General features: G+C 40.3%; 1 protein-coding gene across 2 annotated transcripts in view; it reads right to left on the minus strand.

Annotated features, from left to right (window-relative positions):
- The window catches only part of eps15 (epidermal growth factor receptor pathway substrate 15), a 71,644-nt gene extending 64,662 nt beyond the window's left edge, over positions 1-6,982 (minus strand). For both annotated transcript variants that reach the window (XM_069194322.1, XM_069194323.1), the window contains exon 1: positions 6,911-6,982. In XM_069194322.1, the coding sequence (XP_069050423.1) occupies positions 6,911-6,937 (27 nt within the window). In that variant the 5' untranslated portion in view covers positions 6,938-6,982. The remainder of the gene's footprint in view (positions 1-6,910) is intronic.
- Positions 6,983-11,314: the final 4,332 nt, after the last annotated feature.

An 11,314-nucleotide genomic window follows, 5' to 3' on the forward strand; every position in this document is an offset into this window, starting at 1 on the left:
ATTCCACAAAGCAATATCCATATCAAATACAGATACAAATGGTTATGCGTGTGCTGTCCTTAGAAGTCAAGAGGTTAAAATATGATTTCATATTGAGCTGATTCCCACCACTGATGTCTGAACCAATAAAAAACAACTCATGAAAATCTTTTAACTATTCAGAATATAAAAAGGAACGTGCATCAAACCCATCTTCCCTTTATGCAGCAGTTATTACCATATGTAAAATGCTCATTCAAAAAAAAAGCTCAATTTTGATGCTTTATCTGATATAACCATCCCTTCCACATGCATGTACTTGTTTGTCTCTGCACAGCTCAATGTTCGGACATTACGATGACGTTCAGAAAGATGTCTTAAAATAGAAGAGCCAGGATCAGACAGTTATGCTTTCCAAGTCTATTCTTTAACTGTAATAGTATCCATTAATATTTTTCCTACATATCAATGGGGAGATCGAAAGGGGTGACATTAGTCCTAGAACACGTTATACTTGATGTGACTAGCTACGTGCAGGAAGAAAAAAAGAGGGCGGAGATTAAAAAAAAGGAGCCCATCTCAGCCTTTTCTGGCTGTGACTTTAATAATTCTTTAGTTTTGCACTGTACATTTCTTAAACAACCATCCAAACTCGACCATTAGTACTTAATCACAAAGGAACCAATGCCTACAGTATAGCAAGATGCACAGCAACAGCTTGAAGCAATCTGCTGTTTCAATGTCCTGATAAAATCAAAGCTACACAAATCCTCAATGCTTTCAAGGGGCTCAGGGTGATTCTGTAAAATTGAATGTCATGGGGCTCCTGAATGATAATAAATAATAATTATAAGTGCTTACACTTATATAGCGCTTTTCTGGACACTCCACGCAAAGCGCTTTACAGGTAATGGGGAGTCCCCTCCACCACCACCAATGTGCAGCATCCACCTGGATGTTGTTCAACGATGACATCGAGCTTCATGAGCCGGACTGCTAGCTCATTGCCGGGCCATCCCACTAGTGGACAGTGGCCAGGGATTCCTCAAGCAGCCTGTGATGCGCATATAGAAAACAAATGAGATGCGCATATAGAACCTAAGTGGATAGATTTCTTTTTAACAACACCTGGACACCCGGACACCTGAAGAAGGCTCCGCAGCCGAAACGTTGTGTTTCTCTTCTCTTTCCAGTACGGAATAAACCTCCACTTGTCATTTTAATCAATGCATTTTAATAACTGCTAAATGTGATCTATAACTACGACGGTCTGTTATTTCTGCGGGGGTCTCTATTCAGTCATGTCTAGTACTTCTGCCAAAAACCTGCCCAGAGTGGAATAAGAGGAAATGGGGGGAGGGACACACATCAGTGTTACGCTGTCCTAAGTTTCTAATCATTCTGAAACAGGCAGCTACGGTCATTGTGCTGCACGATGCCCCCATTCCCCCAGAGATTTCCTACATATTATCCTACAGCACATTCTGAAACGCCAACATTTCAAGAGCAACCAACACAGAATATCCAAAGCCCTGCCACAGAATCATCCACGTGTTCTATAAAAGCCGGCAGTGCAATCACAGCCATTTATTTCTAGATTACCCCTCCCTCACGTTTGGAGCAAATCATTTCTTCTGACCGGCCATTAAGACACTCACTGCAAGAGGAGGCGTCCCAGCATTTAGTTGCTCTTCAAACTAAGCAGCTTTTCAATACCTATCAGTGCCCATCAGAATATCTCTTCTAATACGAACCAGACTGAGTTTAATACACAGACACTGATCCAATAATACAGGATTAAATAGCTGCACAGATCAAGGAAAATGTAATTGAAATTAATCCCCCTTATTACTAAGAACAGAGTTTAATCCCTTTCACTCTATTATTGTAGTTAAAATGCCAACCATTAAATAACATTTAAATCGACTGAATGCTTTTGGAAAAACATTAGAAAAATGAAAAATGGAGAAAAGAGCACCAAATGGACTAATATTAACTAAAAGACAATATAACAATCCTCTAACAAAGTTTAAATTAAATGAAAATGTAAATGGTATTTACTTTTCAATTTTATATCAGCACTTGGCTTCAACAACTGAAGACTTTAACAACTTACACATAACCACCTTTGAATTAACTCAAGACTTTTTATTCATTCGTCATATCCGATACTAAAAGAGGAACATGAAACAACGCTCAGCACAATTTGTCCCGTCTCATGAGCTGAACTCTCTAGGATGTGCGACTGGGGAGCTGTGTCAGCATGCCAGCTGCAAAAGGAACACAGCAGAAAGAAAGGAGAAAATGTTTTCGCTGTGGAGCCTTCTTCGGGTATGAGCAGCAAGGACCAGGAAAACGTCAACTTTCCTTCATTCTTTCACATACAGTACCTGAAAAACTGAAGAAAACACGCAGCTTTCTTTTCTCCTTTTCAGTGTGAAATTAATCTCTACGTGTTGGTCTATAGTATGTGGCTTTCTAAAATTTCTCAGATACCTGCTGGGCTTAATAACCAAATGAGTTAGAAAAGCCAAATGCCCCCCCATTTGCAATAAATATTTTGTGTTTAAAAATAGTTTACTGAAAGTAACGGGACATTTTCAGACAACATAACCAGCAGCACCTAAGGCAGAAACACTGAAAAAGAAAGTAAAGTACTGGAACTGTTAAACGCCTTCTCCATGACTAGCTCTTTTTTATTGTAGTTCTTATTATCCCTGAATAAGGATGTGAGCATGTCATCAAACAGTACGAGCATTTCTCCCATCTTGCGATTGCCTCATTGTGACCCTTGCAGTTCCCCTCCGATAACGATCTTTGAATACATGCGTAGTTAGGATTCCTAAAAACACAACTAGGCTTTAAACAAATCCTGTCACTAAACACTTCTCTATTGTGCTCTTATCTGAATTATTTCTTCCTGTTATTGTTACCATGATCTCTTTTCTATATTTCAGTTCCAGCCTCAGGTTCGTTTCCCATGCCAACGACAGGCAGTTTTAAAACAAAGCTTCAGTGCACCCCCTGATCCCAGATTACAGACTTAGTTGGGTGTTTCACAGGAAAGAAACAAGAACCTGCTTACAAGCAAACAGCAAGTTTGAAACTGGTGAGATGGCACTTTAATGTTATCTGACTGGGGCCCAAAGGTATTGCAGAAAAAAACACCATCTATAAATGCCGACTCATTTTAATGTCAGGAAGTGACCTGGGGAAGTTCACCAGCGTTGCGCATGCCTACGTGAGTAGTGCTGGTCAGATGAATCTCTTCAGGTGACAGTTGCTAGGTGGTTCAAAACAGGGCTGACCTGGAGTTTCAGCAGTAAGAGCCTTTTACATGCAAATCGTGTTTGTAAGGATTAAATTAGACACCAACCGTACAGTATTTCACAGCAGATGGCAAGCACCAGTCAAAACGGAGATTGTGACGAATCCCTAGGATTCCCAAGACAGAAGATTTTGCTCTGGATTGTATTAAGCCTAAAAAATAACTAAAACCATTAATATACACAGGCTTACACATTATCATGCTGTTTATTCATATTTGCTGAAAGCGATCCCTTCATCTTAAGATCTTTGCATGTTTAGGGGAGTATTCCAGGCAAAGCCGATTATAACAGAAAACACTGCCAGACCATACGGTAGATGAGAATTGCTGATCTGGTCCACTCGATGCAACACTGCCATAACAAAAAAAATAAAATGAGAGAAAAGTATTACACCTCTTGTGCTTTGCCAGAGCTTGGCTTTTTTCCCCAGAAGAGACATCCTTACCAAACAAGAGATAGCTCTCTCCTTAAGCCCTTAGCATGTATTCACCCAAGTCATTATCTCCTGGTCACTTAATACTCGCTGTATACTGTATACTTGCTCTGGCCACTTGGTCCTCTCCACAGGCTAGGCAAAATGAATGCAGGCTTCCTGCTATAATTATGTATTCGTTTAAAGGGATCTCAAACTATATTTTACCTCCACCAGACAATAAAAAACTGCTCTGCACATTCTCCTCAGAATAACATCTGCCATCCAATAACCCATGCCTTGGTGAACCCAAACTAAAATGTCTTGCTCCTGCAACTCCTGTTTTGCTGTGACACTATATTGGCCGACCCCCCCATCCTATTTGCAGTTGAATTGTTCCAATAATTACAGTACTGCAAGACCCATTTTTAATAGTGGATGATTCTCTCATCTGAATTTGCAGGGAACTGCCAAAACCAATAGGGGAAATTAGCAGACAGATAACATTGGCAGACGATGACATGAAATATGTATGAAAAGCCAAATGGCCTGGTAAAAGCTTTTTCTGGGCAGTGCAAAAATAAATGAGCTCAGATTCAAACATAAACTTTAATGGAAAGAGACTGCACACTACGTAATCCAAAGCAATCTAGGTAGATCCATTGCACAATCAGAAACAAACAGGAAACAGAAAGGTTGTGTGATATATCTTAACCTACCCACTTTACTCTGTGACAAACAAATGAAGCGATGCTCTAAACATAAATTACTACGAATAACTTCACAATAATGTCCGTTAAGACCTGACCTGTCACTCACTTCACATTTTCAAATTATCATCAAAAAGAAATGCACCAGCATTAAAATCCCCTAAGTACGGCAACACCTTTCTGCGATAACTGAGTTAGGCCATGCTGAAAAGAGAAGAAAGTTAACAACGTGTCAGCCGTGGAGCCTTCTTTGAGTGTGAAGGCTCCACAGCCGAAACGTTGCGTTTCCTTTCTTCTCTTTTCAGCATGGAATAAAACTTTAACCTGTTCCTTTGCAGCCTATGCACGCTAACGCAGTTACCTACTTGAACTATAATGGAGTTAATTATACCTGTCTCTTTATTAAAGGCGATGTTAGTACAGAGCAGGAGATTTTCTTCTGTTCGTACTCCTATAATTAGCTGTCATCCACATTAGGTTACAGTGAAGTCAGGATCTTAACGTGACCTTGGTGCTTCCCTTCCTTTGGGCACTTTAACTCTGGCCTTGCTGTTGATGCCAGAAGCAAAAACACTTCCCTCAAACGATCAGCCAGTTTCAAGCGGTAGTTTGACGACTGTCCAGAGTGAAACAGTCAGGACACTCTATAGGGCTCATCAAGTGGGCACCTCCTTTCACCATTCCCTTCACACCCTCTGGGAAGGCGAGTTATAAAGAGAACTATATAGCACCAGCCTCTCATCTTCACCCGTCTGGCCTCCAGGACTCTGACAACCGTCAGGTGAGCGTACCGACCTCCCGAATCTTACAATGAACCCCCAACCTCAAAACGCTACAATACTGGGGCTGGGCAAATGTAAATGATGAACTTGTAGAGAAGAAATCAATACAACTTCATTTTTAATTAATCAGCCAAAATGTTAATTTGTAAATGCCTTACAACTAGGCCAATACACAGGACGGCCTATGCTTGCATAGGCACTTCACCACGGGAAGTTTTAAGAATAATCTAAGATCACTCATCAGTCACTCCCAGATCTCCCAATACCTGTTGGCCAGACTGCCATTGTAATGACAAGTTCTTCTTTGGCAACACTATACAGGAAGAGCCAATCGAAGTCTGTGTTTAGTCTGGGCCCTAAATAACTGAATCCAAGTAGCTCTAATAACTACAGCTGTCTTAAAGCTAGTTTTGCAGACGCAAAAATAACCTTTCCTTTCTGTGCTTCCTATAGAAAACAGCATGAGCTCTATGGAGCATTCCAGCTAAAAGGTGTGTTCTCATAGACTGAAATACAACTTAAAAATGTTTCGGGACTTTACCCATGCATAATGTGTTGTTTCAACTTTAAAATATAAAACAGATTTTGCGCTCGTCTAGCTGCATAGATTTCATTTCGTTTTAAAACTAAATTGCAGCGCTGCGAGACAACCCTACACTAACTTTGCAAAACGGTTACAAGCGTAACAAGTATTTAGAAAAACACATGCTCATTCCTTACTGTAATTTAATCATTACTGACGTAAAAGGCGCTGTTAAAATCATGCATCAAGATGCTCCGACTGGAAGTGTAAAAGACGGATATACCGCAGTATCGTACTAACAGACAAACTGCCTATGACACCCAGGCCGGCAGGAGAATAAAAACACGGATGAAGGCGTTGGTTAACACTGGATTGTCAATCGAGCAGCTAAGTCTGATGAACAGTGTTTAAAATTCGCGAGATAACAGCAGAAGCATAAGAGGCAGCTCAAGATAAGAGGACAGAGAATATGAGCAACGAAATGGTTATGACAACAGACTTACACTACAGCAGATCACTACAGAAAGACATGATATAGTGCTTAACTCAACTAGGCACGTTACAACGAATGCCTGTACTTCCAAAATTTATAAACGTGCTTTGCATATACTTTTTTCGAAAGACAGCTGCAATTAATAGTCAGTAAATGACTCACTATAAACGTCGAAAGTCTTATTTGCTTCGCAAACTGACGGGCAAAATCCAGTTATTATTTTCCAGCACGTAATACATGTGTGTTCGATTTCTTCCCAAACTCAAACTTTCGATGTACTGCACACTACAGCAGCGGGTAATCCATTTTATCTCGCCACCCAACAGATATCTTGACACTACAAAACTAAGCAGCAAAACACGTTGGAAACAAAGCGATCAACATCGCGTCTTGGGAATAACGTGTTTAGCTGATGTAACAGAGTACTAGTTTAAAATATTTAAAAAACAAAAGCCCCACCCCCAAATTGACACAAACTACGCCCTTACGCAGTCCCCAAAGAGATTAAAAACAGAAACTTTTTCCCCAATTCACAAACTTCTAGAAAATCACACAAACATGTGTGTAGCCTCCTTTTCACAGCCCTGCTCTAACTTCCTCATCGCCCCACACAGTCCAACGTCTAAAACATGCAGCTGAAGGAATGTTAATCGCGGTAATTCTGTTGAAAAGGCAGAGTTACCTGAGTCAGAGAGAGACTGGCAGCCATAATGTTTCTCTTCCCATTAGCCCATCCTGCGTTGCACTGGGCAATATAGGGGAGGCGAGGAAACCAGGAACAGGAGCCCCGATCGAACTGGATGCGGCTGTCTGCAAAACGTGGCACTGGCGTGACAAACCAGCTCGGCTCCGGAGGAGTTTTGCAAACTACTGTATTTTAACTTTGTTAAAGGCGGTGATTCGGGTTGGCAGCACACTGTCTTGTTTTGTGTCCGTATGCAGTTGGAGCATCACTGTATTAGGCAACGAAGGACAAACGTTTAACCCATTTGTAAATATTAAATACAAAAAACAAAAAAACAAGTTTAAAAATATGCCAAGTGATAATCTGTTGTACCCATTCATACTTGTCGAAGTATCCCGTTCTGTAAACTAATCAACCTAAGCTTGTTTTTTTTCATACATTCACATTTATCGGAACACATGTTTCTGTTATACAGGACTGGTTTAAAAATAGTTCAAATTACGAGTTCTTGTACTCTCACAATTTCATTAGAAAGGGGTCACGGTAAATTAAGAGTAGAAGAACACTTTGAAAACAAAAAAAATCATGAGAGTCTTTATAAACATATCTTTAAAAGAAAAACGTGTTTGTTACATAAAGATAATATGAATTATCCAGCTAAGCTTCACACCCCACTTCAACAAATGACACTAAATATTAGCAAGTAAACAGCGTATCTAACAATTCCAATAGGGGGAGCTGTTACATAAATTATCCATCTGGTTCAGAAGTTTTTCATTGCCTGATGGTTTTAACCAAATTATATTTATGCTAATTTAAACACGTCTCGACTTTTAACAACAGTTAGCCTGAGTGAGTTACTTCGCTCAGTGACAGTAAGGTGAGGAAATTAGATTTTGCAGGGGACGTGACTGAATTTATTAGTGGATTGGATTTAGAGGCGAATTGCTGATTGCCCTAAACATTTTTTTCTTAATCTATTTTGAAGTTGTGCATCTCGGTATTTTTTGTCATTGCAATAGAGTATTATGTCATTTATGTACTGTTTTAATCTTTTAAATTTCAGACAGCGCATTAGCCGAGTGGTTTCTTTCACGGACACTAAAACACCGCTAAGAAAATAAAGTGCAAACGTTTCCCAGATAAATCCAAAACAATCTAACTTGTTAAGATGGCGTGGTCCCTTTTTCCGTTTTCTTCCACAACCGATATCCCTTTTGTATGTGGATCTGAGAATTTGCACAAATTGAACAGCGTAAGTTTATTGTAATAAACCTTGTTTTCCCTAAATCATCTACTTGTGCAAGTGATAGTGCTCTTTTGAAAGGATCCGGTGGCCGCAGAAACTAAACTATGCCTACCGTTCTCTTTCAGAACCACCTGTCTATAAAAGGTCATTCAAGTGTATTAACATAGAAAGTCTATGACTTCCCCAAAATATATGACTATTTTTAGGAACGAAGAACCACACTAGAATTCTTGTCATTCTGTACCGGTTGCACCCGTTCAATTGTTTTGAATTTATCTAGGAAAACATTTGCAGTTTATTCCCTGGCTGCCGAAATGAGGCTTTTCACTCATTTCATTTTCATTTTCTTACACTTGCCTCTCGCCACGAGACTCAGTTGTAGCCCTGCCGCAGTACTTTTCGCCTTTCACTCGCTTAAGTGACTGGGATAAATAGGCTTGCCCGAGGGACAGACATAAACAGCTCTCGACATTTTCCTAAAGTACTTTAAAGCATTAGGATCACAAAATGCAAAAGCGTTAACGCGAGAACACCAAAAAACATATCCACTGTGGACTGCGGTGCCTATGCAAATGCATAAGCGGAAACTCTGCTTTACATATTAGTTCATGAGCCTGTCTCTAAATCTGTCATTTTGTTCCATTCATTCAATTGGTAATCATTCTACCTGATACTATAATGGCATTTGGAACCTGAATCAGTTTTAAAAGGCTCATCATCTGTTTGAAGGAGTCATTTGCTGTCCCTTAGGTATGGTTTCTTGAAGCCCTCTTCACCAGTGGTCCCCCAGCCTGGTCCTGAGAAACATTGCTGGTTTTCATTGTAGTACCAGTTGATGACATCATTAGCTTGTTTGTTTAACCTGATTGTTCAGCCAGTCTTAAGTGTAACAAAATACAACTTCAAGGGTACTGAGGACATAAACCCTTAACTCGCCCCTGGTTACAGAGGCCACAGGCCTAACCTCAGCATTGCCCCTAGTTAATTCAAACAGTGCTGAAAATTCATCCATTTTCCATCAACTTCCAGGGCACACCCTGGATGAGACACACAGGTTATAACACAGACACAAATATGCACACACTCACAGCAGGGCCAGTTTTCACAGAAGCCAGTTAATCTACCAGCATGGCTTTGGACGGTGGGAGGTAACCAGTGTCCCGGGAGGAAACCCTCCCAAACGCAGTAAGAACATATGAACTCCACCCAGATCATATCACAGTTTCTCGAATTAAACCCAGGGCCCCAGCACTGGTAACCACTTTAACGCCTTACTGCCCCTCTCCTCCATTTGCTTGCTGGTATTTCTGACTGAACAGCCATGACTTGTAGATCAGTGGATGAAGAACACAGGGTCGAATGAGTTTTCTTCTTTCTGCACAGCTCTAGTTACATTTCAGGTGCCTACTCCGAACGAGTAGTTCTCAACTCCGATTGCGTTCGGTTCTGAAACTCAGAAATTGAAGCTGATGGTACCAAATACAAATTCCATTTGACCTCCCAAGAGCCGAAAAGCAGATGTACAAATATGGCCCAAACAGAAAATTGAAATAATTAAAATTGGTAAATTTAAATGCAGATAGCCTGTCATTCAGAACTTGGCGGGAGCAAAAACCAGGAGAGGCCCTCTTCCTCTAGGAACAGGTCTGGGATTCACTACTCTACACTATAGCAATCCCTTTCTGGCTCCAGATCCGTCTGGATCCACCTAGGTGGGGGATGCCCACCTCTGGTCCTCAAGGTCAATGATAAGATTCAACTGTAGAGTTTAATTAGGTCATTAAGGGCTCTGGTAACAGCTAAAATTGTCTCTTCAGGACTCGAGTCCTGCACACCTGGTCCATCTTTAAGGACTGAACTGCAGGACAAGGTTGGAATCTTCACTCAACACAGTACCAACTTCCACCACATTCAAAACTGGATTTGAGCGCTTTATGCTTTATTGTCCAATATGCATGGCAGCTCATGCCAGCAAGTTTTTGGTATTCAACTTCTATTCCCAGCAGACCCATTCAGTATCACCAATTTACTGATCATTTAAGTCCAGGCTATCACCATTTAAGACTGCTAGAAAACAAAAGATCCATGAATTGTCTTGTTACACATACCTGACAATGTTGTGCATTTACTGTACTCCCATCATCCTTCATTTTCTCAAGTCTAATGGTTTAGTTCTTGACATTCTGAGGAGCAGGTCAAGTTTTAACCAGAACACCCTGATATTTCAAGGGAAAGAACAGAGACTCTTTTAAATTAGTTTATTACTGTACAGGAACTCACATAACCAGATCTTCGGCAGGACAATCTTCTTACTCCATCCCCTTCCCCCTCCCCCCCAAAACCCCATAAACAAATACAAAAAATATAAAAAAGGAACATAAACCAAAACCGGTCACCGGTCAGGTAAGTTTCAGATTGAATGTACAGCAGTGCAATTCACATTATTTCCAATTCGATGCTAATAAAGATTCTAAAACGGGACAAACTAACATTCACTCTGCATGATTTAAACCACTCTGGTTCGGCTTACCGGTCTTTTTGTAATATGGGCAGTTCCTAAGGGCAAGGCAGGGCACTGGGGCTGTTGAACAACACATACCAGCACTCTCAAACAATTCAGATTTTCTCCATGTTCCTACAATGAACTGAAGGAACTGGATGGATTTTAAAAGCACAGTCCCTTCACCAGTAGTTACAGATGGGATATCCTAAAATCCTTGTTAAAAACAAGGGAGATGGGAAATACAGAACAAATGTATTTCACAGGAATGTGGGGGAAATAGCGTTTTTTCACTTTTTTTTTATAAGTAAATGAAGACTTTGCAACAGAAATTGTAAACCCCATTTCACAAACGAAACAGAAGAAATGAAATGGTGCTCTTAAAACAGGAGACAAATCTACAGCAGGTGACGATTAGAGCCACAGACCTGAAACAGCATGTCAGATGTCCTTTGAACAGAAATAAAAATAACTACCAGTGTTTGATAAATGTGCTAAATAATTCAAGGATGGTTATCACCTGGCTTTGGTAACAGGGAAAAAAAGCTGCCCCAAAATTCAAACATGTTATTTAACCCAGAAAAGCCTGTTATAGTCTGTTTTTATAAGCCTATAAAACTGGTGTTCTAAATAATTCTGCAGAATGTAAAAC

Source organism: Lepisosteus oculatus, chromosome 9 (assembly GCF_040954835.1).
Source record: "Lepisosteus oculatus isolate fLepOcu1 chromosome 9, fLepOcu1.hap2, whole genome shotgun sequence".
Taxonomy (NCBI): Eukaryota; Metazoa; Chordata; class Actinopteri; order Semionotiformes; family Lepisosteidae; genus Lepisosteus; species Lepisosteus oculatus.